Source organism: Poecilia reticulata, linkage group LG5, assembly GCF_000633615.1.
Source record: "Poecilia reticulata strain Guanapo linkage group LG5, Guppy_female_1.0+MT, whole genome shotgun sequence".
NCBI lineage: Eukaryota > Metazoa > Chordata > Actinopteri > Cyprinodontiformes > Poeciliidae > Poecilia > Poecilia reticulata.
The window spans coordinates 25,054,502-25,081,959 of record NC_024335.1 but is presented as its reverse complement, the minus strand read 5'-3'; the positions used below and the strand labels follow the sequence as shown (position 1 = coordinate 25,081,959).

General features: G+C 38.8%; 3 protein-coding genes across 4 annotated transcripts in view; all 3 read right to left on the bottom strand.

Annotated features, from left to right (window-relative positions):
- ctsz (cathepsin Z) overlaps positions 1–5,796 on the bottom strand; it is a 6,526-nt gene extending 730 nt beyond the window's left edge. The window contains exons 1-5 of the mRNA XM_008409988.2: positions 5,522–5,796; positions 2,883–3,046; positions 1,982–2,161; positions 1,752–1,902; positions 661–823 (exon numbers count right to left, since the gene is read on the bottom strand). Of these exons, the coding sequence (XP_008408210.1) occupies positions 661–823; positions 1,752–1,902; positions 1,982–2,161; positions 2,883–3,046; positions 5,522–5,649 (786 nt within the window). The 5' untranslated portion in view covers positions 5,650–5,796. The remainder of the gene's footprint in view (positions 1–660; positions 824–1,751; positions 1,903–1,981; positions 2,162–2,882; positions 3,047–5,521) is intronic.
- A 1,890-nt stretch (positions 5,797–7,686) lies between these two features.
- On the bottom strand, positions 7,687–14,686 carry npepl1 (aminopeptidase like 1). The gene is made up of 12 exons (XM_008409987.2): positions 14,463–14,686; positions 13,355–13,540; positions 13,091–13,261; positions 12,411–12,500; positions 12,140–12,221; positions 11,197–11,339; positions 10,918–10,995; positions 10,734–10,834; positions 10,527–10,650; positions 10,270–10,446; positions 9,660–9,770; positions 7,687–8,551 (listed from the first exon to the last, which is right to left on the bottom strand). The coding sequence occupies exons 1-12, from the start codon at positions 14,610–14,612 to the stop codon at positions 8,393–8,395; spliced, it is 1,572 nt and encodes a 523-aa protein (XP_008408209.1). The 5' UTR covers positions 14,613–14,686; the 3' UTR covers positions 7,687–8,392.
- An 879-nt stretch (positions 14,687–15,565) lies between these two features.
- On the bottom strand, positions 15,566–27,358 carry LOC103465301 (serine/threonine-protein phosphatase 6 regulatory ankyrin repeat subunit C-like). 2 transcript variants are annotated; one of them, XM_008409986.2, is made up of 28 exons: positions 27,224–27,358; positions 26,838–26,921; positions 26,220–26,298; positions 26,050–26,120; positions 25,737–25,937; positions 25,409–25,496; positions 24,735–24,877; positions 24,386–24,598; positions 23,645–23,723; positions 23,450–23,564; positions 23,226–23,308; positions 23,018–23,126; positions 22,543–22,611; positions 22,331–22,471; positions 22,116–22,172; positions 21,732–21,843; positions 21,573–21,644; positions 21,304–21,505; positions 20,810–20,897; positions 20,354–20,471; positions 20,035–20,254; positions 19,807–19,894; positions 19,623–19,706; positions 18,820–18,965; positions 18,056–18,138; positions 17,849–17,931; positions 17,627–17,718; positions 15,566–17,552 (listed from the first exon to the last, which is right to left on the bottom strand). In XM_008409986.2, exons 1-28 carry the CDS (start codon positions 27,248–27,250, stop codon positions 17,368–17,370), a joined length of 3,132 nt encoding a protein of 1,043 aa, XP_008408208.1. In that variant the 5' UTR covers positions 27,251–27,358; the 3' UTR covers positions 15,566–17,367. The 2 variants fall into 2 exon arrangements, 1 of the variants encoding a protein (XP_008408208.1); XR_533774.1 differs by lacking the exons at positions 15,566–17,552; positions 17,627–17,718; positions 17,849–17,931; ... (7 more) ...; positions 21,304–21,505; positions 21,573–21,644 and having other exon boundaries at positions 21,810–21,843; positions 22,335–22,471.
- Positions 27,359–27,458: the final 100 nt, after the last annotated feature.

The window sequence follows — 27,458 nt, the reverse complement described above, 5'->3', positions numbered from 1 at the left end:
TATATATATATATATTGCTCAAAAAAATAAAGGGAACACTTAAGTGTTCCCTTTATTTTTTTGAGCAGTGTATATCTTATTTACCTAAAATAACCTCTGATCTCTCTAAACCAGCATTAAAAATTCACATAAAACCGTAACAGCCAAGCTGGTGTGTGCATATTACTAGTACTACCATCTAGTGGTCAGAGTTATAATTCACATCTACTTTTAGCATTTGCCATATTAGAAAAAAAAGGAATCCATTTTAGTGTTTGATGACCAGAACATATTTTTTTTTTATTTTAACATAATTGTTAAAAGATAGAAGCAGTAATGGGTTAAAGACCACAATCTAAATTAGTGCAATTTGGGATATTTTCAAACTTCAACAAGTAACACAAAACACTACATTAACGATTTTAGACACAACTTCATTCTAAAACAAATAATGACCCGAGTCAGACTTTAAATCTCTGATTTTCCTGTATAAATTTCCTTCTCCTCTTTAAAACTGCTCATGGCTTTGCAAGCTATTCACCAAGAAGTGAATCAAGTTTAAATTGCCAGCATTCAAGAAGAAAGAAATGATACATGAGCAACTGCAGCTCACAGTATCTTAGATTTACATCAAATTTAACAATAATGGAGAGTAATGAATCTCCCCTGCTGAGAACTCACCCATGGCTCGCCCCAGGAGTTGCGAACGACCCAGTATTCGACCCCGTCCTCGACGCCCCATCCCGCCACCGACACGATGTGGTTGATGGATGCGAAGTCCTGGTACTCGGAGTAGATGCCTCCGGTGTAGGCGTCCAGCTTGGGTGTGGCCATAATCCCACAGCTGAAGAACATGAAAACACATCAGGTCACTTCCTGTTTCTGCTTTAAGACACATATGAACTGGAACAAGAACAAACAAAGTAGGATACAAAAACAAAACATGAAGATATGGGTGATTTCCTGGTTCCTGATCATGTTCTTCATCAACATACAAGAGATTTTATCAATGGCATCTATAGCTATGGAAATGTTTTGTAACATTTCACTCTCCATTTGTTGATCTATGTTGCACAATGCTATTGCAGTCAGCTATGGATACAGTATTATGCAAATGTTTCAGTTTATAGGATTAATGAAATAATATCCTTCAAACCATTTTGCTTTAAAGGGATCTTAAGTTGTTTTTTGGGTTTTTAACAGGTTCTCCTGTTCATTTCCATCACTGGAATTATTCAACACCCATCTGTGGTTCTTGATAACTTTCAGATCTAAACTTAATGAAAAGCAGAAACATGACTGCAAACCTGAGCAGATTGTAGTAATTTTTGAAAGAAAAAAGATACAAGCTGATTGATTTTCTGCACTGAAATCAGCACCATGATTCGGCCTAAAAGTTATTGCAATAAACGATATAGTTATTTGAGATTATTTTTAAGTGATACAGTAGAAGTGGCATAATAATGCAAGCACACATTCTCAAAGATCAATAAACTTTTCATGCTGGAACTGGGAGACATTTTAAATATACAAAATAAAAAAAGCAAACCACAAAACAGGTAAAATGGACATACAAGTCTATAAACAAAATTGTACCTAAAAAAAAGGGGCTAGTTGAGACCAAAACATGAGACTCAAGACTTTTGTCATCCAGTTTTTGGTTGAAAGAGGAAAAAAAATTATTGCACTAATTTTACCATGCGATTAATTTATTTATTGGTTATAGCAACAGACCTAATTATGATCGCCATTGAATTTTACCCTGAACCAACCTGATTGGTCCTCTGGCATAAATCTCGGCCATCATCTTCTCTCTCCCGCTGACGGAGCCGTAGTCTCCGACCTTCCACATGGTGTAGTTCTTCACGATGTTGCACACTCCGAAGGTGGTGCAGGTGCCGCACTCGTTGAAGGGCTTGCAATCTTTTGGGTCACACAGAGAGCATGTTGATGTCTGGACGCGTAGACCTAGCCGTCGCTCCACATGCAGTGGCGGTCTTACCCTGGTCTTTAGCCTGGTAGTTGTTGCAGGTTTCATCTGGGATGCCGTGGGAGTTCGCATACTCCCAAACTCCGCTGTGATCGCCGCCGTGGCAAGAGCCTGCGTCGCCGCAGTCGATCACATGCTGCACAGAGAGGTAGGCGGAAGGCCACACTCCTTTTCTCTGGATGTTGATGCGATCTAAGGGGGGCGGGGGGAATTATGCGTTAAAGCTGCAGGATGTTACTTTTACCAAAATGTTTGTTTTTTCCATATCTATTAAAACCGTCAACATTTTTGTGACAGCATGGCATGAGACAGATAATCTGTGGAAAAAGAAAAGTGCCAATTGGTGTGCAAAAATCCACCACTCATGGTCAAAACCAACCAATCAGAGCCAGGAGTAGAGTCTTAGTGCTGTCAATCATCCTTGTGTATTCTGCTCAAAGTGTTAATGATGTAAAAACAACTTTACCATTGCAGTCATCATTGGTGGCTATGCTAACTGGCCTTAGCATTGGTGGCAGGCTATGTTGTGGTAGTAAACCAGCTGCGGCTTAACAAAGAGCGAGCAAGCTGGGGTGAGCATGAGAGTGATTGTTTCCAACAGAGCGGTCTGTTTCTGTAGTTAGTACTGGGAGAAGAGCTGATTTTTTTTTTTACATTATACTGTCACAACATAGTTTTAACAAATATGTAAAAAAAATTTAATAAAAATACATTTTTATAGAAGTTACATTCTGCCGCTTTCAAAAACAGCAGAGACAATAACCATAACGGGTTTCTGTTCCTGACGGGCCCGTCTCCAAGAGGAAATGAAACGACCACATACATGTAAAAATACATTCCAGCCTTGTGATGATGACGCCACAACCGCTAGGCGTCTAGAAGCGCGTGAGAACTGGAGCGTGTTGACTCATACCTGCCATGGCGCTGGTGCTGCCATGCGCCCAGCAGGAGCCGCAGTACTGCGGGATGTGCTGGTTGCGAGTCGTGCTGACGAAGTTGGTTCCGTTGACGTTCCTCCAGTCCCACACCTTGGGCAGGTCAGAGATGTTCAGGTACTCATGGGGCCGAGGACCGGTTCTGGAAACGGAGGGGAGCCCATCAACTTTCTGCTCATTTTTTACCAATTTATCTTATACAATTCATGCAGGAATTGAGAAAAAGTTACAACTTTGTACAAAGAGAGCATTTAAATCCACAAAGGCTCCATTTTTAATCTACAATCATACTTCAGTCATTGTAAGTGAGCTGCGTTCTCAGTTAACGTGTCATGGTTACTTTTCACACTTCTGTTTCACTTCTTTGATTTGAAAATAACTCAAAACACCTACAAGCTGCAGAGGGACAACATTCTCTGCTGCTCAAGCATGCTAAACACACCAACACATCCAAAAGTAAAAGAAACCAGACAGGTGGATCTGCAGAGCTAAAATTACCAGTTTGCACTAATATTAATTTCAGGAAACAGAAACACTGAGGAGATAACAGCCAGCTCCAGTAACATGTGGCGTTTCAATCCTAAACTGCTTCCTGCATGAATACTGTACCGAACATCAATACACAAGGACAAAAAGAGAATCCATTTTTGCATACAAGTTATGCAAAAGTTCCTACTCGATTATAAATAATCTGTAATTGGTGTAAAGTAATGCAGTAGTTGTTGTTTTAATGCGTGCAAATTTAAGAAGGTCTTGATGCAAAATATTTAAAAAAAATCAAGGTTTCTCCCATAAAACTTGCTAAGCCTGGTGGTTGGGTGTTAGGGCAGTCATTCATCCAGCGGCTCGTCATGTTTTTGAGTAAAAAAAATTATTAAAGTTGAAAATATCACTTGATAATGATGTGTTATAGGAAAATTGGAAGATTAATACCTGAACACCAACTATAAAATCTTAAAAAATGCAAACATTTTTAAAAGACTTAAGAAAAATAAGCAATGCTAAGCCTGGTGGGGGCACAAGAAAGGTCTGGTGGCCCGCCAGGCTTATAATGCACTGTGGGAAACCCTGATTAAAAATAAAGCAAAAATATGTCATTTAACAGTTGAAATAGTTTCATGATTGAGAAACTAATAATTAACTTTAAAGTTTAATAATTAAGCTCAGGTTTTGACTACTTAGAATAGTCAATAGGAATGTTTAATCTGATACCACAAAGTGCCAACTGTGAACTTTCCTCCGCGTTCACAGGAAAATAACTCAAACGTGTTAGAGAGAAGCCAGCAGCTTTCTTCTTTTTCTACATCATGCTGCTCCTGAGTTATGATGTGAAACTAAAAGCACCATCCATCCGTCTTATTAAGGTAATGCAGCTTTAAGACCTCGTTGCCAAGCGATGAGTGTCTGTTAATGAGCCCACTGCTTTAAGAGGCCTAAGGATGAATTGTTGCTTTTTTGTGAAATGAAAGCAGCTAGAAAGTTTTTGAAAATGTCGTGATACAAATAAAGTGCTCTGAAATTTCCAGGTAGATGGTTGAGCTGACTGAGAATCGTATAACTTTAGAAAACACAGTGGACCAACGCATTCAGATGGGAACGCTCCCCAAATCATCACTGTGAACAATTTTCAGAACCTAAAATAACTTCAACTCTGCGACTCTCTGCTCTTCCTCCAGACACTGAAGGCTTTATTTCAAAACTAAATTGCAGGATTTACTTTAAAAAGTGAACTTTGGACCTCTGGGCAACGGTCCAGTCCAAGTAAGATGCTTATGTCCATTTCATGGATGAATCCAAGTGTGGTGGTGTTGAACCTCTGACTCCAGCTGCAGTCCACACATTTTGAACATGAGCTTTGCGTCAAATTTCTGTCAGAGCTACGGCTATCCCCAGTGCATGTGCTCCCGAGTTTTTCTTCCACTCAATTTTCCATCCAGCCTAAATTGCATAAACATTTTGTGGCATACCCTCCACTCTGTAAGAATTTCAATAAAAACAAGTCATCAATCAAAATTTGCAGAAGCAAAGATTTTAAATATGTTCATCAGGGTTTAATGAATCTTTGTGTTTTTGAATTGAATCACTAAAATCCAAATAACTTTTTGATGAAATTCCAATTTACAGAGAAACACCTGGGGAAAATACCTCCCATAACGTTTCCAGCCAGGTTTCCTCTTTCCGCACCAGATTATACAGCTGTAGTCCAGTAACTTCCTCAGTCTAAACTGGACCGAACCTCGTGATCTGTGGTTAAATGTTGACGATCATCTGTCAGTTTACTGTGTGTTCACTCAAACTGGCACAAAACCAGGAAGAAAACGAAACTAAAACCCCCACACGTCACACACGGGCTCAGCAGGACCTCATTTTAAATCTCTTCGTGTGAATGTTGTCCACTTAAAGACAATAAATGTATTTTAAAGTGAAGTTAATCCGTATAAAGAAGTTACATAGCTGCTGCTGTCTTCGGTCAGATTAGCTAGCGGCTCATATTGAAGCTAACCGCAACCGACGGTGTTAGATAAGTAAAAGGGGAAAAAAAGTATATTTTTTTAACCGACTTTAATTATGCTAACTTTTATAGATAAATGCTAGAGAAAAAGCAGTGACACTTTACCTCAAACCGAAGTTGTTTTTCCTCGGTGTGCGGACATAACACGGCTCATTCTGGTTGAAAAACACTCCGGCGGACACAGCCGAGAGAACGACCGAGAGCAGGACGCAAACCGCGGCGGTCCGAGCCATGTTCGGCACCTTTCTGTCTCACTGGGACGGAGAGGACAGGTTAAGTGGACCCTGCTGCAGCGGAGACAAGCTGGACACTGATGGTTTGGTGGGGAAAGTCAGCGGTGATCATCAGCCGGTGTTCCGAGATTTGGGTCACATGACCTGACCGAGGCGGGCCACATGTTCCAACCTGCAGATCACGAGTTGCACAAAAACAACATGACTGGGCAGATTCATAGAGAGCACAAGACGTAGAAATACAACATTGACTGGCAGTAACAGTAACTGCTCAGAAAGATCAAATAGATATGAAATGAACAGATCAGGTGGTGAAATGGACAGCGAACTCTTCAAAGTTATTGTAGATGGTGATGGTTGTGATCTCCTGTAGCAGTCTGTTTTACAGCAGATTTGAAGAAGCTTCTGACTGAAGAGGCTCAGCTTTTCTAAGACTACATTCACACTGCAGACCTTAATGCTCGATTCTCATTTTTTGTGAAATCTGTTCTTTTTTTTTTTTTGGAAACGTGAATCTTGGAAAGATTCACGTTTCCAAATATATGCGGCTTATATATGTGATCTGTTTGAACTGTGTCAGGCAGGCATACGCAGTAGAGGATGCAGAAGGGTCACACATGGTGAACGTGCTCAGTGTTTGCAGAAGTAAATATGGATGGTAATGATGGAGCATATTTTGTGATTTTTGTGAGTTGTGCTCTAACTGTAGTTAACGCATTAACAACTTAATCCACATTATTATCTGCTCTAATTCTTATTTCTTCCCATTTGTACATGTCAGGACGCAGAATAGTGACGCTCTTAAGAACAGACTTACAGAAGATCTGGTTGTAAAGTTACAAATAGAATAGAAATATTGTAAGCATGCAGATAAAAAAAATCACTTACAGAATGGTCAAAATGACACCTTTAAAAACACATACCTATTAATTAAAAATTCAAGTTCTGAGAAATAAGCAACCGAGTAGAATTGTTTTTAAAAAATGCTTTTTGTTGGTGTGTTTGGTCATTAAAGCAATCAGGTTGCTTGCAAGACTATAGAAAAAACTGCATGTATCAACGAGGAGTTTGTTGGATGTAGCTGGGAGGAAGGATCTGCAGTAACCCTTCTTAGTGCAGCTTTGGTGCAGTCAAGGAGCTCTCCAGTTCAGCCACAGCTTCATGCATGGAGTGGGAGACATTGTCCATTATCGGTCCAGAGATGATGAGCTTTTCTAACAGCTTCCTCGAAGCTGTGGATAAGCTGCTGCTGCAACAAACCACAGCTTAGAAGATGGCTGATGATGGCAACACAGAGTCAGAGAAGGTCTTCAGCAGCGCCCCCTGCAGCCCAGAAGACGTCAGTCTCTACAGTAGGTGGACAAGTTATTCAAGAACAGGAAAATGTGTTTTTGGAAAGATTTAAAAGAATTTTCGAAATAATTATATCCCATAATACTTTTATCCATTGAACAAAAAAAAGGGAAAACCTGTAAAAAAAAACAAAAAAAAACAGTATCATGTCCCCTTCTTCTAATTTTATGTTAAAACAAGTTCAATTAAAACACTTTTTAAATTTAGAATTTTTAGTCCGACTGGTGTTTCACAGCTTCCCGTTTTCTTGGTGTAAATGCCTGACATACAAACCCATTTCCCTTTGTCGCTTTTTAAAATGAGGAAGACAGGAGAACACACCACTGAATAAAACTTTTTCTTTCCATATGTTGGGAAGTAGCTATAAGAGTTAAACCTTTATTTGTGCCGACATATCTTTGTTTTATGCCGCCATCGCCTGACCAGCTGGAGTTCAAAGGTCTTCAATCATGTGAAGACAAAGGTCTTCAATCATGTGAAGACAAAGGTCTTCAATCATGTGAAGACAAAGGTCTTCAATCATGTGAAGACAAAGGTCTTCAATCATGTGAATACCTTTGTCTTTACCTGATTGAAGACAAAGGTATTCAATTGAAGACCTTTGTCTTCACACGATAAAGCTTCGACACAAATTTATTATTGATTTTGGAACAAAAACAACCTGGAACAAATACAAAAAGCATCTTAAAGTTCACATACTAGTCATTTATTTTTTCAGATGGCACTGCCTTTAATGAGGGACATCATGATTGTCAGACATGTAGAAAGACACTGTTGTGCAGGACTCTGCTACTAATACAACATTTTACATGTTTTTTGTTTTTTTTCTAAACAATTTTTCAAACTGTTAAAACCTGCAGTGAGAACGTAATGCTTCATGTAGAGTCACCGGTAAAAAGTGCAGAGGCTCCTGCCAGATTTATTTGATCCACTAGAAAACACAATGTGTAAGACATAATGGCATACTCCTTTGTTTGCATAAAAGAATACCGTTAAAAAGATTCCTGCTGATAAAAGGTGGTTATTTTTAAGAAAATCTGCGAGGTACGTGTTAAAATCTGTCAAAAATGATCACAATACACCTGAATAAACTGATTAATAAGACAAAAACAGTTTCTTTTAATTTCTAAGGTAATATTTAAACTTTCACATACTAATCTAAAACAAAAAGGATAGAAGAAATGGAGCTGATCAGTAAGCAGGACAAAGTGAAGAAGGTCAGTGTTCGATCATCGTCATTTATACCACGTCTGATTTTACTGATCGGCTGCTATTGAGTCACATTAAATGTAATCAAACGTCACTTTAAAATGTTTTCGACAAACTGGAGGAGCCTCAGCAGCCGGGGCGAGAGGAGTCGACTCTGAGGTCGAGGAGTGAACCGCTGGCTCTACACCAGCCTTCGTCTCTTGCAGTCGCGCTCCATCTGGTCTTCAGGCTTGTTGGTCGGCGCTCCCAGAGGAGACACCTGGTTCAGCATGGAGTCGTCGGACGCCTGGCCAAACAGCGCCATGAGCAGAGCGACGCCGAACCCAGTGGCACGCTCGCCCTGCAAAGACAAGAACCGAATGAAACACCAGCGACTGGCCTGCTTAGTTTACCTTTAACCATCTGATGAAAGTGACAGTAAGAACTAATTATTACATATTTTTTAGGCAACTGTATGGATCTGATTGAATGTCACATTAAGCACAAACACTGCTTTACATAAACACTTCCATTTATAAATTAGGACAACAGTCACAGAAGGAAGTGTGATTTATATTGTTAAACTGCAAATCGTAAATGCATTTAATCATATTTTCAAATTTATCGATAAGGGCTGCAGGGATACACTAATATCACGATACAATATGTAATATTCTGCTCACGATACGATATAAATCACGATATTCAGCAAATGATACTATTCAATACAATTCAATGCATTTTTAAGATTTGTGACAAGTCTATGGAACAGTCACATTTTGTAACTGTTCCATAGACTTTGGTTGAATTAATTGAACTGATGATGTAATAAATGTTTTTGTTAACATTTAAACAAAGCAAATGTATAATTGTGTGGCTTTGTGTATCTGGTTATGCAGAAAAGGAACTTTTTTTGTCTTATTCATTTATATTAAATAATGTAACTTATCTACTTCATTTCATTATTAAATTAATTGTAACTGGTTGTTTTGTTACATGCTATTTTTAATCTACATGTGCAACTGGGTAAAAAATGATAGCCGTCATTGAATTCATGTGGATTTGACATAAAACTCAAAGTAGGATTTAATGAATTGATACTCGCCGATGAAAAATCGATACTTTGAGGAAAAAAATATCAATACATATTGCAGAATCAATAAAATTACGCAGCCCTATTATTGATATTTATTGAAACGGTGAGAAATAAATAGTAAAACAATCCCGACAATACAGACACTTTTGGAGTTCAAGCGTCATTAATGGGAATTTATTGTGACGATAAACCAAAATAGTTATCATGACAAGAAGTTTATCACAATAAAACAATACAATAAATGTCCATCTCTATAAGGTATTTGAGGTCCTGATGTTTAACACCATAAGAACAAATGTTTTCTGAGATTTTAAAACTATTCTGATGCAACAGAGAGAGCAGCTGTGAGCAGTAAAGTTAAACAGTTACTCACTGCATGAACTGGAGAAGCGATGTCGACATGGACCCAGACACCGGGCCAATCGAAGCCCAAGTGGGAGCCGATAAAGAGGCCGGCACAGGAGCTCTGGGCATTCTCACGGTCCTGAAAAACAAAGCAATAAACAAAATAATCATTACTGCAACTAATTCAATCTCTCCAAACCAGCCTGTGTGGAGCAGCATTTAGCAGCTGCCTTAAATCATTAATTAACCAGTTACATTTCTGAAAAGCACCGCTCAATTCTACCAGACCCGATTATCACCCAGAGAATCAAAAATAAAATAATCACTGTCTAACAAGAAGGTAATATTTGAAGTGTAATGAGAAACAAAGTCCCTGACATTTATCTGTCTAGAAAACATCCCTTGCCCATTTCTAAGACTCTAGAACTTCAGTCAACTACAGTTCAGAGTTGATTCAGACTGAGATGCAGCTGCCTGACCCAAAAGTGTTCATTAAATTGTATTCTGGCAAGAAGAGGAGCCAAAATTCCTCCAAAGTAAATTAGACACAGACTCCTGCAGCAACAATCGTTTCCCTTCAGGTTAGTTTTCATGCTTAGAGTAAAGAGACGTTCAGGACTCTGTAGTTTGCCACTTACAGCCACAGAATTTTTCATGTCGGCTACAGCCGAGGTGAACTCGCTGAAGTGCAGCTCGGGACAGTAGACCAGAGGGTGGGCCAGATCGCCGCTGCTGCGACCCGCACGCACACACGCGCCCTCCCACTGCTCGCTGTTGGTCATGACGGCGGCGTGGTACTTCCCTGTGGAGATTCCCTGAACAGAAAACAAAGAGCAGAAGTAAATACAAAGACAATACCTGCATGACGGCTTCCTGTGCTGGTGCGTTTAAACACCTGAGCTCCCGTCAGAGTGGCCATATCCAGGATGATGTCAGCAGACAGATCTTTGGAGGCGTACACCACTCCGTCTGCCAGCACCAGTCTGCCCTCTGCATCCGTGTTGTTGATCTCCACCGTCCTTCAGACAAAACAAACAATTTACAGCAGCTGGGAGGAGAAAACGCAACTCTGAGGAATGAAATGAATCAGAAAGAGTCTCACTTTCCGGAGTAGAGCGTGTGGATGTCATCGGGTCGAGTGGCGGTGGGTCCCACAGAGTTCTCTGCCAGGCAGAAAACCGCGTGGAGGTTATCCTTAAATCCCTGAGAACGGCAACAGAGAGCGGCTGGTCAGAACCGCGTCCAGACGCAGATACGACATGAAAACGTTTTATTAGCTGCCTCACCTGTTTGATGGTCGCCTTGAAAGCTCCCAAGATGGCAGCAGCTCCACCGCAGTCTCTCTTCATCCCAGGCATTGTAGTCTAATAAGACACATTTATTTTTAGTTTTAAAAACATAGAAAACAACTGATGACGTCAATACATTTATGAAAAAATGACAAAACCTCCAAAAACAAGATAAGCAAAAAAGCTGTTTCATTCAGTTGATATTTAAAGTGATTAAATATCTAGAAGTTACTTCATCTTTTTGTCAGAGTGCATGAAAGTCATTTTGTTCCTCGCCTTTCCCTTGATGCTGAGTCCACCGGTGTCGTACACGATGCCTTTGCCGACCCATGCGATGGTCTGTGTCGCCCCGTCAGGAGTGTGGCTCAACACCGCTAACGCAGGAGGATGCTCTGCAGCCTTCCCGACGCCGTAAATACCTGAGAGTGGAGGGGAAAAAAGACATAAATAACTGCCATAAATGATGAGATATTTGAACAAATTGATTCACGTCAGTTTGTAAAGTTATTCTGCCCTGAATAAACCTTATTCCAAAATTAAACCTTAAAAATAATATCAGTGAGTTTATTTCTAGCCCTTTCATTATGATATTACATAGGGTCACACATATTTTTTTTAACCCTTTGAAGTCTAAGTTTCAAATCTTAGGCCTCATATGGTTGAGATTAGGCCTCAACTTGTATTTGAGGCCTAATCTCAAATAAGATTTGAAGACATTTTTGCTTCTTCAAATGTCCTGTGAGTAAATATATATTTGCCCATTTATCCATAACAACTGGAACTTTCAATATCTAGCAAGTTATTTTTGTAATTTACCGTCTAGTAAAAGAAGCCCCCTCAGATTAATTTGACTGCTACTGCGGGAGTGAATTTACCGTAATAACCCGATATTGGCTGGAAAGCGCAACGTCTCCCCTTCCAGAAATCGTTTGAATTTTTCAGATAGCGCAACGTGTGACAGAGTTACGGTACGGGAAATTTGGCAGAATTGTCGGCAGCACGTTCGGTCTAGAAGGGTTCATGAGGAATGAAAAACTGACAAATGGAAAAATTTATTTTTCTTAGTATTGGTATAGTTTAAATTTTTTATTGGGACAACCATGTTACCAATAAGTCAATGGTGCTACAACACCCTCCTATTTCTTACTATTTGCAGAGCTGAGAGTAACAGTAGAAACTTTTATAAGTACAGAAAACCACAAACATGAAAATGCTCTACCTCCAAATCCTCTTTGTTTCAGTTCCTCTCCACGAATGATGACTGGAGTAATTCCTAGTTCACTTCCTACAACCTTTATTTCCTGTAACAAAAACAGCAAAATGATTCAAACTTATCAGGATGGCAACACTTCATTTCAACCACCTAATGTGGCTTATACTTCAATTTATACTTAAGGAATCAATAAAAGGATTTTAGAAAACCAAATCTCTAAAACTTTGGGAAAACATTATGAGGTAAATATGAAAGTTTTCCAAAAATAATGACTTACATCTAGGAAGTGGTCGGTGTTCATCTCACTGCAGGGCGTGTCCACAATGCGAGCAGCCAGCCGGACGCCATCAGCAGCATTGGAGAGACACTAAAATTAATAAATAAAAAACCTTATGTGAACCAGGACCGGACAACAAATCAACTATAAATACCGCAATAGACAAGTTATCAATATCAATAGATAAAACATCTGATAGAATATCCAATGGCATTCTGGGAGATGTAGCAGAGGAAATGATTCGGCTGCTCAACCTCTGAATGCCAGCTAAGCTAGGTTGGTGGCTTCAGCAAACTCACTCATTTTTGGTTACCTGGCAACAATCTGTTGAGTAGCTTGTGGTTACCTAGCAACAACCCATTGAATAACTGGCACAGCAGCAGTTTCAGGTTTTGCCACTATGCCTTATAACTGCTTAAAAAAGCAATAATAATAATAATAATAATAAACAATTTGGAGTGAAAACTGGCTAACAGGAAAAGTTATATCACCTGTTTGGTAGTATTTTAAAACAAAAAATTAATCACTAATTATCAGGAATTACAGTTATCAATATCGACTGATATGAAATGCATATATTGTAATAAGTTTTTCATCCATATTGTCCAACCCCAATGTGAACGTTAGAAAATGAAATTATGTGACTGAAGGAGGGGAAACTAAGCAGATAAAGGTCATACCTTGAGTTCTGCGTCATCCAGGAGACCTCCGTCGTTATTGACGACCACAAACTCCACGGTCACGTGCTTCTTCTCAGTCCTGCGAGAGGATGCTGAGCGCCGGGTGAAGAGGGGGAAGGCCCTGGCAACGGCACAAGCAGAGGCGAACACATCTGAACGCTCACACACCACCTACAGAGGACAAAACGTGTGTGTTAGCTGAATAATAACCAATCAGGTTTATTAGGGTTGATCCTGAAATTTTCACCGGGATAAGACACTGACCACAATGCAGCGGTTGCTCCCTCCAGGAAGGCAGGAACGGATCAGGCGGGAGAGGAAGTGGACAGAAGCTGGGTTGTTGTGCCTGCTGACACGTGAAGGAAGAGCGGCCACCACGGCTTGGTTCAGGTACAGGGGGCAGCTGTCCGTGGGGTTTGGGTTCAACGTGTTGAGAGCTGCCTGCCAGGTCTGAAAAAAATAAAATAAAATAAGGTGAAACTTTTGTCTCTCTGTAAGGAAATAAAGCCTTTTGGTTGTATTTTAATAGACGTTCAATAAAAAACATAATAAACATAAAAACAGTTTCTCAATGAGTTTATAGAAACATACATATTTATATTTAGTCAAGATAACTTAACCCGAAATTCATGTCATGCAAGAGAGGAGTTACTTGCCGTAATATTAGTGTGGGAGGTGTGTGTGTGTGCATGGGTGAATGTTTATGCTCCAGAAACTTAACCTCATCATCGTTTTACTTTTATGTTTTTGTTGTGGTAATAGAGTCTCTCACCTCTGTCCTACTCCATTTCCTGCTCAAAATAAAGTTTGGTTGCGACACCCACACATACCATCACGACACATAATAAAAGAAAGGAGAAAAAAAGATTTGAAGACTGTAGGGGGGAAATTACCTTAGGTAGCAGACTGCACTACCTAAGATGGGATCAAAGTTTAACCTCTCTTTTTGCTCGGATCTGATTGATGGGCTTTCCTAACCTCTTATCAGGAAGAGGAACAAGATTAACAAGTTATTCTTAAAAATGTGAACAGCAAAACACACAAACGGAAAATAGAACCTTAAACGTTACATCAGAATCGTCATTCCAAAATATACTTATCAATTTAATACTTAAGTTTACTAATGACGCCGTTTTGTTTTTTCCCCTGTCATTTCCAGGTAACAGAGCACCAATAAAAAAAACTATCGTCTTTTTAAACCATGCTAAAACAATATGAACACATTTAAAAGTTGGACTCTTGGACTACTTTAACAGTAGATAATACCAGAACATCTGTAGCAGAACTTTATTAACTCAGCGTGTTAGTCTGCGTTATCTTCAATTAGCGTGGCGCTAACACTAGCAAATACCCGGCTACAACACTTCCTCACCTCTTTGCTAACGACGGGCTGCAGTTTTCCTTTGACGTGGCTCCAGCAGAGTTGCTGTAGGTTGTTCTGCTGGCCCAGAATCAGGACGGGCCGATTCTGGGGCTCCGAGTCGCCGGCAGAAACCTTGAACTCCAGGACCACGTTCGCCATTTCTGCGACCCAGGAGCCACCAGCAGCAATCCGCTGATGGTCAACGCTATGCTGCGTTTAAGGCGCTCAAGGAAACTCGGAACTTTCAATTTTCATGAACAAACAAAAAAGACGCCAAATCGGATTTTCTTGGCTAATTGGTCAGGCTAAACTAGTCAAAAGGTTACAATTTTACTATATAATTTAAAGAAACTTGCGATATATATAACTCATTTTCCTTTTTGGATAATATTGTGGAATATAATTTTAGAGCATTTATCGAAATTATGTCTTCGGTGAACCACAGAAATAATGTTGACAAAACTAAAATTAGCTCACGTTAAACTCCATTCCATTCACTCCTTTACATAATGTTTTGTCACAGCTCAAATAGGAAGCTAGTCCAATTTCCTACTCCACACTTTAACCTGAACTTAACGGTAGTAAGACTGATGATGGCAGCCGAGAGAGGACAAAACACTGTTCGCAGTTTCGCTACATTCGTCATATGTAGCGGCGATGAATATGAAAAATAGGGCCTTAAAAAGTATTCAAAGCACCTTTAAAGTGTTCATATTTTGTAATATAATAATCAGAAACTTTGATTAATTTAATTGGGCTTTTATACGGCTGACAAACGGTAAAAATCAAAATGCAGAACAACAAAGTAACAGAAATGTACCATACTTATCAGTTTCATCTGTAACTGTTAATCACTTTACATTTTAAATATATGCAGTATGTTGTGTTACTCCGTCATTTCAAACACTGATAAAATGAGTGTAACTAAACAATTTCAGCTACAAAAGACAAGAAAAATGAGTAGAAGCCACTTCACTGGTATTAACTTTTCCTCGTTACTGTCATAAATGCAACCAAAGGTAAAACAATAGTTGGTATTAAAAGCATTAAACCTTGGTAAAATGTTTTGCATTGCTGCAGAATAGATTCTGCAAATAAAGTATTTGCAAGTATTAGCTTCAAAGATAAAATATCTTTATTAACAGATGGCAGATTATTAAAGTAGGTTGTACAGTTGTGCAAATGGTTTAAAGCCATATTTAGATACAAGAGGAGGTATTATTGAGCCAAAAAAAAAAAGAAAAACCGAGCAATGGTTAATGTATTGTCACCATAATTATTCAAAGCTAAAAACAGCAATACACTTTTGGGAAAGGGCATAAATTCAAATGAAGAGAGAATTAGAATAAAAATAACAAAATAAAAACTCAACTAAACTGAGTTTGTCTTTAGTGTCACAAAAAAGATTATCTTCATTTTAAAGACATAATAATTTAAAAACATAATAGACAAAAATGTGTAAAAAAAAAAAAGTCTTTTAGTGTCAACATTTGTTGAAAATTGTTTCATTTGACCATATTTTGGTCTTAAACTGGCCAAATATAAGAATAAAGGAGAAAATAAATGATACTGCAATTTCTTTAAACTTTAGTTAAAAGTTTAGCATCAAAACATTTACTTTGCTAACATTTAAACCTGAAGCATCCAGATAAAAATGTTTATTATTACACCTTCAGTGCTGAATGCAATCACCTGAGGTTATTCCTTCATTACTGAATGTTATAGATAGTACATGTAAAAGATGGCCTTCATTTTAGGATATTCATAAATACACATTGTTCTGTAAATAATATGATCAAAACTACATCTTTTTAAAAATTAAATGTTATAAATGATCATTTATAGTAATAATTACATTAGTGCTACTCGCGATAAGAAAATAGTCTTATGAATTGCATAAAAAGTTTACAGCATCTATTAGATGTTTTGAAAGAGTAAATCAAAAGCGTTTGTAAATCACCAACACAGTATTGCAAAGCTTACGAGAAATGTGCGTTCTCAAAAATATTCCCTAAAATGTAAGGTACAAATTATTGAAGGGCACAGAAAAGTTAAGTCTGACCTACTTGATAAGAAACAAACCGTTCAGCTTAATGGTTATTAATAAAACACAAGATTCTTACATATTTCTTTTGAAAAATACCAATCTTTCCAGAGTTCCCAGTTCTTTTTGGTTGATATTAAATAGAAAATACAAAAGATATTTTAAATGATTTAAAACAGAAAATAAACGACAGGCAGAAAGAAACAAACAAACAACACAAGGAAGGAATTGATAAAGAACAAAGGAAAGTGAAGAAGTTCAAAAGAAAGTAAGTGAGTCAGGAAACTAAGACGGAAAAAAAAGGAGGAAACAAGAAAAAAACGAAGGGGATAGACGCAAAGAAAGAAGGACAGGAGGAGGAATAATGGGAAAAGTTTGCAAACAAAGTTGTTTCTATACTTACCTGCATCTGGAAACCACAGAAATCAAAATCTATATGTGTAGAAACCTTTCAGGCAACAGGGAAGCCTCATTAAAATTTGTTGCATGTCATGATAATCAAAAACTATTCGACATACTGGAAATCAATCATTTCCATTTAAAGCAGAAAAAACAGGACTCAGATTGAAAAAATCCTAAACTGACTTATAAAGATCTCCTAAAAGCAAATACTGACTCGTAGAGGGTTGAAGAATAGCTTGCTTAGTGCGCTCTCAACAACACTCCCAATAAATTCTTCATAGCCTGTGACTTAATAAAAAAGTTAATCTAAAAGCTCTACAAATATTAGTAATGTAAATGACAGGATTTTAGAGAAGCAAATATTTTTACTCATGCAGGACAACATACGTAATGTGTAGCAGCTTGCCACATGTTCATAACTTGCAGCTGTGTGTTGATAAACTCTCCCTTCATCAGTGTTTGTATGCTTTAAGCATGACACAAGCTTCCGTTGGACCCGCAGGTGGCAGCGATGCTGCAGTTCTTCAGGATGGGGCTGAAATGGGAGGCTGCGTCCGCCTCTCTAGGAGGAAATGGCCTCATGGTGGAGAGGATCAACGCCAGACAGTCGGCTACGTTTTTGTTTGGGGCGCAAGCCAGAGCGGGGGTGTGGCCTGAAGAGGATCAACAGGTTAGACAACTTGGGCTCCTTTGACGATCTCCCTCACAGATGAATATTCTCTCTTACCGTCCTCGTCTACAGCCATGACCGCTGCTCCTCTGCTCAGCAGCACCTGCACAACAGTGGCCAGGCCTTTTCTCGCAGCAATATGAAGAGGCCTGCAGGACAAATGGGTTTTTACAGTTTCATCAGTAAATTTATTAACATCGTCATGGCTGACGTTTTAATGAGAGGCTTTTTCAGGTGCCGTCATGCTGTTGTGGGGCTCAGAGCTTTACGGCAACTCACATCTGGAGGGAGTTGTTTCTTGCGTTGATGAGCGAGGAGTCTGTGATCTCCCCAAGGAGCAACAGAGCACACATCTCGTGACCCTGCAGACAGAAGCATGTCACTCATGAGCCTAAACAATGCTGCTAAAATTGCTGGTTGGCACCAAACTTTAGTTCCCACTCCAATCATAAAGAGTAACAGCGGACAGGTTTGTGTGTATGTGACCTTGCTGCAGGCTAAATGAAGTGCTGTGTTATTGTTGACGTCCACCATGGTCAGGTCTGGCTTCGCCTTGAGCAGTAAGAACTCTGAAAGGGAGATAACAAGCAACAACTTTATACATCACAATCATAAAGTTGCGGTTTTTAAACAGGATGTAAAACAATCTGCAAGCAGTAGAGCATTAGAGGATCAAAACTACAAAACTACAGAAAACAAGAGCAAAAACTAGTCAAAAGTAGGGATGCAAACAATTAATCGACGAACGATTAATGGTGTATTAGATTAAAATTATTTCGTTTTTTTTTGTGTTGTAGTTTGGCCACCACCCAGAAGAGGGCCCCCTTGGTCATCCTTAAACTGAGCCAGAAACAAATATGGCGGCCAAATATTGGGAAATGAAGGAAACATAGTGGATATTTACAAATTAAGGAAAGCATTATTTAATTATCATCCGAATAGATGATTAAAAAATAGAATTTAATGGAAATAAAGTAATGTTGCTACACACTCATGTAGGTGGCGGTATGCACTTAATGCTGTTTGCAATCCGCCATAATAAAAAAGAAGGAGAAAAAGATGGCCGCCAAAACAGAGCAGAAAAGACAAACTATCTAAACAGAATCCAGAGTGGGATGGAAAATACACATTATGCGGTTCTGTTTTGTAATATAAACACTTGACAAGCTCCTTAATTTAACACCTTAAATTCAGCCGATAAGAACAAGAGCCTAAGATACCTTTGGTCCAAACAATCTTTAGCTACCTACCAACAGCCATGGTCTGTCCGCAGTCTGCTGCCACCATTACAGCCGAGCATCCAGAGTGATCTACGGCATTGACCTGCGCCCCGTGAGCCAGAACCAGCTGGAGCCCAGCAACACTCCCTGAGTAAGCGGCTGCGTGCAGTGGCGTCCTGCACATCAAAACAAAACAGCAAAATTAATTAAAACCTACCCAAGCTGCCATAAAATAAACCAAAATAAGAAATATTAAGCTGGGATACCCGTTAAATATTTCATTTAATATGCTAATCTTTTCTGCCATTTGCTAACAGGAAAAAAAAGCAATATGTGGGATACTTTATTTATACCCAGGCTCTGAGTTTTTCGCATTTTGTCATGTTAACGTCACACTTTTATATTGTATTAGGACTTTCTGTGAAGGACCAACAAAATACGAAATGTGTGCTATTATTTTGTTGAGTCACATTTCAGAGGATTTAGGTATTTTGAAGTTTTGCTGAAGCTTTTCCGATTCTTTTAAAAACGTATTTAACTTCAGTCAGATTGTTTGGAGAACACCTACACACCAATTTGTCTACATCTGTGTACGAGATTTCCAGGTCAGGTGAACTGCACAATACATAATTATGTAGATTTTAGGCCTTATTGTTGAGCCTTAGCGACAAGGCATATGAATCCTTTTGAGGACTATAAAACAAAAATTATGTACATCTTACTGGTGTTATTTTAAATTATTTCCCTAAATGAAAATGAATTTGCATTTACATCACTTTATATTTAAGGAGTAATTTCAATGCGAGTGTTTTTGACGTGAAAATGTAACCTACCGTCCTTTGGTATCATTAGTGTGAACAATAAAAGGGCCAATCGTCTTTACTAGAAGCCCAGCAGCAGCATCATGTCCATTGATTCTGCGTGGAAAGCCAAAAGCACTTTAAATAAACGAATCTAGTCTAATATAATCAGAATTAATGCATAAATTTAGTGCTTAAAGTTTACTACAATACTCACAAAGCACAGTGCAGTGGCGTGAAGCGACTTCCTTCCTGGTTGCTATAAAGTCTGTTCTCAAGTAAATTATGTAAACATCCTTCGTGACCTAAGACCAAATATAAGGTTGATTCTTACATATTCTAGTTGTATTATTGTCCTTATTTGCTCATTTATTCATTAGTTAAGAATGAATTTAATTAGGAATATTGTCTAAATTGACTAAAACAAAATTAGCCAAATTGTCACCATGATAAGCGGCCCAGTGTGTGGGTGTGTAGCCCCTGAAGTCTAGCATGGAGTCCAGAGGGTCAGCCTTTTTTGCAGCTCTGAGCAGCATGTGGAGCAGCTTTGTGTGACCACAAGATGCAGCGAGGTGGAGCGGCGTCTTTCCCTGAGCGTCTCTGCACAGGGCAGAAGCCCCGTGTTCCAGCAGAGCCAACACAGAGTCCTCACTGCACAACATGGCCTGCAAAAACAAGCAGGCCGTGAAACAGTTTCTGGATTCAATTAAAGTTCTAATGAAGCTAAAAAGAAGAACTGCAATGTGTGATGTGCAGCAACTCACAGCTCTGTGCAGTGCAGTAAAGCCTCGCTTATCTGCAGCATCCGGATTTGCATTTTTCTCCAACAGGATGTGGACACAGTCAGTGTGGCGTCCTAAAGCTGCCAGGATGAGAGCTGTCCTAATAAACAAACAGGATTCGCTGTTTAATAAGGCTGGTGAAATTATCCTGGCTGGGAAAATGTGCTTTTCATAATGCATGTGGTCCATATATTTCTCTTAATATTTTTTTTAATGAATCAAGATCAAGATACTCACTGCATATCAAATATTCTTTTTGTTACTCTTTTTAAATGGATTTAACTTTAAATATGAAATCTAATATTTATTTTCTGCCCCAGGGAAACATTTTTTCATTTAAATATGCTTTTTTTCTGTCATGAATGAAAAAAACAACTCATGTGTTTAAAATTAGAGTACATCAGCGTTGGAAAAAAGTCAAATCACACAGCCACTCACTGCCCCTGTGTGTCCTGAGCGTCAATGACGCCGGCACTTTGTTCCTTGTTGACCAGTAAAAGCAAACAGTCCACTTGGCCTTCAGCAGCTGTGAAAAAGAAAGATCATTCAAAGACTAAAACTAGTTAACGCATTTGGAAATACTCCAAAAACACAAAATCTTACCAAGTATTCTTGACTAGTTTCTAGTACAAACATCTTATTACACTTGAAATAAGACAAAACTAACTTACAAGTAACTTTTCAGCAAGAAATAGGAGCTTGTTTTAAGTCAATCATTTCCTAATAATGATGAAAAATGTCTTGCTCCACTGCAAGATTATTTCTCTGCTTTTCACCAATATTAAGGAATTGCTGACTTAAAACAAGCCATTTCTTTCTTCCTGCAAGTTACTTTTAAGTTAGTTTTGTCTTATTTCAAGTGTACAAAGATATTTGCAATAGAAACTAGACCCAAAACACTTGGTAAGAGTTTGTGTTTTTGCAGTACATACCTGCTGCATGCAGAGCAGTCCGCTTCTGCTTGTATTCCTTCAACGTGTAGGAAGCCTGGTGCTCCAACAGGACCTCCACACATTTGGAAAAGCCTCTCTTGGCAGCAAGGTGGAGCGCAGTCTGGCCTTCAATGTCCCGCACATCCAGACTGACTAGCGTCTCACAAAGCAAATGCAGTGCCTCACAATGCCCATAGTAGGCCTGCAGACATAAAGTAATTAGTAGAAAAAAAAGGCTGTTGTGAAGCATTTAAAGTCGTCATACTCACGGCTAGGTGCAGAGGACTGACTGGAATATTACTTTCAACCTCTTCAAGACAATTAAAAGAGATCTCCAACAGCTGCAGGAGCAAAATAATAATAAAAAGCCATTAGTTGCAGGCTGCAGTAACTAATGTCAAAAGAAATACATAAAAGCCACAACTGACCAGTTCCAGATGCTGTTTGTTCCCATAAGCTGCTGCGTAGTGAACAGCACTGTAACCTCTGCTGTTCTTCAGAGTGGGATTTGCCCCGTTGTCAAGCAGAAAGTCTAAACACCTGAAATCAGCAGAAAGAATGAGATGCTTGAGTGTTTTTGCCCTGAAAAATAAATAAGAACAATGTCCCTTCTTGTAATCTGAGTTTAGCTTTAAATGACATTTCTGTTTGAAATGTTCTAGTGGGAAAAACAAATAAAGTGTTATTATTATATGCACCTCATTTGAGACTGTGCTTTGAAATAATATGCAAAAAAACACAAAAAACACTGTATTATGTACAGATGAACTTTAAAAGCACCAAGTATTTAACTAAAAATGAGGTTTACTTACAGAGAGGCTTCTTGTTTTCTTTCCTCACTGAGGTCTGGCTCGTATTTTGTTCCTCCTCTGTGAATAAAAACAAGTACAGTTAATCGAGTCAGACAACAGAAAAACCCACAAAGCAGTTCCCTGTCTGATGGCAAGAATCAGTTGAGTTTCAGCTTAAATGGCTGATGAGAAACGTGAGGAAGTTTTTGATTAAAATGACAGGAAAAGGTTCTCACCCACAGAAAGTGTGTGAAGCAGCAGCGTAGTGCAGAGGGCTGCAGCCCGTCAGATCCGCCTCGTTGAGCTCCGCTCCGGCTCTCACTAGAGAAATTGTACACTGGCTGTTCCCATTGGCTGCAGCGTAGTGCAGAGGAGATCTGAGAGACAAAATAGAGAGGGTTAAAAAATGTTCAAAATTATTTTATGCTTCGCTGCATCTGCTGCTTACCTCCCCAAGTCGTCCTTTATATCCAGTTCAGCTCCACTGTTTATCAGTAAATTAAGACACTCAACATTTCTGCAAAACAAACAAATATCAGAGAGAATATATAACATCTAAGAAGGATTCAACATATCTTATGATCACAAATGATAAAAGGATTAAAGTTTCACTAATGACGTTTATTTGACCGTTTAGCCGAGAGGAAAAGAAGCTGGGAAAAAAAAAAAAAGATATTGCGGCTGCATCACATCACAGATGGTTTTATTAAATGTAGTACCTGCTCTACACACAACAAACACCCAAACTTTTAATTACAGGCAGACATCCCCTCTAAAAGTGATGCAAATGCGGAAACAAAACATCAACTAATTAAATAATCAAAACGGTTCAGTTCTTCCACTTAGTCCAGTACCAGATTTTCTTTTTCTGGTCAAACTTCAATCTGAAGCCGGGTTGAGCTCGATTGTGTCTGATCTCTCACCCTCCAGAGGCGGCTGCGTGTAGGCAGGTCCTCCCATAATCGTCCTGCATGTTTATGTCAAACTCCAGGGTTGGGATCTGGCCATCCTGAATCACGTTGTAAAATTGGCCTGAGGCAAAAACAACAAAAACGTTCAGCCATAGCTAAACGCATCATGAAGACAGCTAAGATCCTGATAGAGAGCTGGTGGACTTAAAGGGATCCTCACCATTAGAAAGTAACTTGCGACAACAATCTGGGAAGCCAAACAACGCCGCAAAATGTAGAGGAAGCATCCCGTGAACCCCCTGTCTACAGATCACATTAATTAATTCACTAATCTCTGCAACCAGTAATAAAAAAAAACCATACAGTGGATGCTTTATGAGAATTCATCAAGGACCAGGATTTCTAGTCATTTTTTTAACCATAGATATGATTTAAAAGACTCACCTGCCTCTGGCAGCTGCGTTGGTCAGCAGAGTACTGGTCAGCAACTCCTGACCGTATCTCGCAGCAACATGGAGAGGAGTGTTTCCATTCATGTCCACACAATCAATCTCACCTCCTGAATGAAGAAGACAAATCTTGCATATGACAAACCCTTTAATCACCATCAGTCACACGATGCAGCAGGATGCGTGTTACCGTTTTGGATCAGGATCTGGGAGCTTGTGAAGCGTCCGTGCATCGCAGCCATGTGTAAAGCGCTTTTTCCTTCTTTGTTCTGTTCAACACATTAATAATTAACATTTAATATACCAGAGGTCTTTAGGTTCTTGTTTTGAACACATTCAAAGCAAATTCAGACTCCTTTCCAATTATCATGTGCAAAAAGAAACAAAAATAAAATTAATATTTCACCTCGACTGGATTTGCTCAGCCTTAATTAAGCAGCTTTTTTGCGGTGTAATGTTAACAAAAGTAAGAAAGGAAAGTTACTGATCAGAAACTTTGGAAAAACTTTTTTACCTTAATCATATTTTATATTTTTTTGCTTACACAGAACAGTTTCATAAATATAGAAACATGAACTGCTGGGCAATTGAAGTGTGTCTGATGGATTTTCCTTTTTTTTTTTTTTTAACCTGTAACTATTAAATCTTAGTCATTTTCAGAAAAAAATATTTTAAACTAAAAGCATTTTTATAAAAAAAAAAGTTTCATAAAAGTGTAAAAGCGAAGTCTATTTACAGTTAAAGCAGTCAAAATGTTAAAGTTTAAGCATTTTCAAAAATCTTCAGCACCTAAGCAAACCTTTAAAGTACTTTGTTCAAATCCTAAAGATCAGTAGATTTAACATCTAAATAAATTATTAAACGCAGTAAATCTGGATGTCCATTTTGAATCCTTTCTACAAATGTTTTTGGTTTTATAGACACGTTTCACCTGGATGTTGACATCAGCACCGTTGTTGACCAGGAGCTCAAGGCAGAGCACGCCGCTGGAGGAGATGGTGGCCAGATGCAGCGGCGTGTTGCCTGCATGGTTGGCCTGGTTGATGTTGGCGCCGCAGTTCACCAGTTCAGTGGCCACAGAGTCCTGGCCTGTGTGACAGGCCATGTGAAGCGCCGTGTTCCCAAAGCAGTTTGGCTCATCGGGCTGAAAACAGGGAGGGGAAACAAAATAATACAAAACTCTCTCAATTCAGAACGTATTTTTCTTTCTCACCAGACGGATTATTGTTTAAAGGTATTGAGGCGTATAGTTTATTCGACTAAGCTCCGGCAGCTTTTACCTCCACCTGGAGTCTCAACAGACACCTGACCACATCCAGGTGTCCGCTGGCGGCTGCAGCATGGAGCGGCGTGTAACCATGTTTGTCTTTGCACGCCACGTCTGAAATGTAGGACACCAGCAGCTTCAAGACGTCCAAATGTCCTGCAAGAAGAGACTTACATTTACTATAGGAACCTGTGTTCACAACATAGGAAAACATGTTGCTACATAACCAGCGAACTGAAACTAGTTTAAAGCCTTTTCTCATATGACCGATGTAATAAGAAGACAGAGATCCATAAAATCTTACAGATTCTCAGAACTTTCACAAAGTTACCAAATATTGTCAAGATGTTGATGAGGAAATTTAATCAAAATGTGCTTTAGCATAGGATCAGTTTAATATGCACCAGGTAGTTGCAGATTATTTGTATAGTTTTAACAGATTTGTTTGCTTTTTAGGTGAACTGTACAGCAGGTTGTACATGTCACATTAAAATATAAAATAAAACCCTTCAAATGTGTTCTTATGGTGTTTTTTTCAGTTAAAATTGTTCAGAATGGGCTTAAGTTACCAAAGATGCAGGATGGAAAACTGTGAAGCTCTTTTACTTGACAAAGCTCCTGAAGGTTTTTCAAATATTTAAAAACTTTAATTCAAGCTAAAGAGTTTTTATATGTAACTTTACTCACCGAGATGTGCAGCCCAGTGTATCGGCTGTCTATCCTTCTTATCTTTGGCATTTGCACTGGCTCCTTTACGCAAAAACAAGTTCACCATCTGTAAAACACAACACCTGGGTAAACATGTGCATTTGTGCAAGACGCCCAGATGTCGAGCTTGTCAATTAGAAATCACGAGTTATACCTTTACACACAGACAAAATATTTCACAACAAGTCGTTCAAACCATAACGTGCTTTATTAAAAGGAAGTAAATCTGCTCTTAATTCTGGTCATAAAGATTTAAAAGAGGACATAAAAAGTTCATTTGTTTTTTTCTGTCGTCTTTACAGGTTACCTCAGCGTGGCCGCTGTGTGCTGCGTGATGTAGAGGTGTCCTTCCCAGTTTGTCCGCAACATCCAGGCTGCAAACATATGGTATGAGGGCTGCAGCGCAACCTGTGGCCCAGTTTGCAGCTGCCATGTGTAGGGGAGTATGCCAGAATTTGTCCCGCGCGTTGAGTTCTGCTTTGTGTTTTAGGAGCAGTTCTACAGCCCTCTGAGGTTATAAAAAAATATTCATACATATCACATGTTAAATTGTAAAATCAAGTAGTTGCTTTTTCAAATGCCTTTCATTTAAAAAAAAAAAAAAAAGTAAAGAAAAGTACTTCATTTCTCGAGGCTGCGGCTCGATGTAAAGGAGTGAGCAAGCCCTGGTCCTTAGAGTTTACATTTGCGCCTGTCATAATCAAAAACAGAGCAAAATCAAAAACAAGCTTTTCAGCTGCACACTGTAAGTTTTAGTCCTTATGCAGTAATCAAGGCTGCTTTGGTTTACCTGCATTTATAAGTAGTTCCATGACATGAACATCACCCAAATAGGCAGCAGCATGAAGCGGTGTGCTTTGTTCTTGGTCCTGAAATTTGAAAAAAAAAATTAAAAATTTAGTGGGAGAAAAATAAATTTTCTCAAACAAGAATATTTGAACTAAAAATGCACATTTTTATTTAGCTGTAATTTACTGTCAGGATAATAACAGAGAGCCCCGAAATGGAAGATCACAACATCCCTCTGTTACTCTTAAGTTTTAACAGTTTAAAGTTGAAATTTTACAAAACACTTCAGCAATTTATTGAGCTTTTAAACGCCATCTTTGATTTAAATAAGCCTAGCGATCAGTAATAATTAGTTGTACCAAGCAGAGCCACATACTGATTATACTGCTATATTAATGGTTATTATACAATCTTGTGCCAAGCCTCTTATCTCTGTGATTTATTTAGATGATCTTAAAATAGCAAAATAAGCGCCAAGTGAGTTATTATATTTGATACACATCCTATAGCCATAAGAAAATGGTAAAAAGTGACAACTTTATAGCCTTAAGGATTTGTCCAAGATGTGTAGCAAACAACTTTGACATCACAACATCAGCTCCAGACAGGATGATCCTACCTGAGCGTTGACACTTTCGTTGTGCTCCAATAAAAATGAAACATCTTCGGCATTTCGGCTGAATATGGCCTGGATCAGAGGAGACTAAAGAGAAGACATTGTCAACACATACAATAAAGAGCAGTAAGGGGCATGCTATTTAAATCACCTCATTCTCTCTGATTTAGGTAAAAAGCAAAGCTCGTAAAGGATAAAAACTTTGAAAGTCTCAGCCTTCAAATAAATGAAACAAAATCTCGATGGTAAAGGATCTGTGACACAATTAGCCTGAAGGAAAACTTTCCTCGTAGTGCAGCTATGATGACTAGCAGCTGTGCACAACAGTGAAGAGTCGAGTAAGTTTGCCCAAAGTTTATTAATATCACTTCAAAATCAGTGTTTACTACCTGGTCCTTGATACTTCTCAACTCCATGTCCCAATCACTCAGAAAGCTTCTTCATTGAGACTTTGTGTAAACTTAGCAACATATCAGCTAGTTAGCCTAGCTTTAGCTTATTTGGCAACTGGGATGTTTGGAGCAGTTGCAGAACATCGCGAGAGCACTTCGGGGAGCGAGATTTGAAGGGATTCGGTTGTAAAGCCAGCTTTCTGTCAATAGTACCGATGCAGAATCTGTGGAT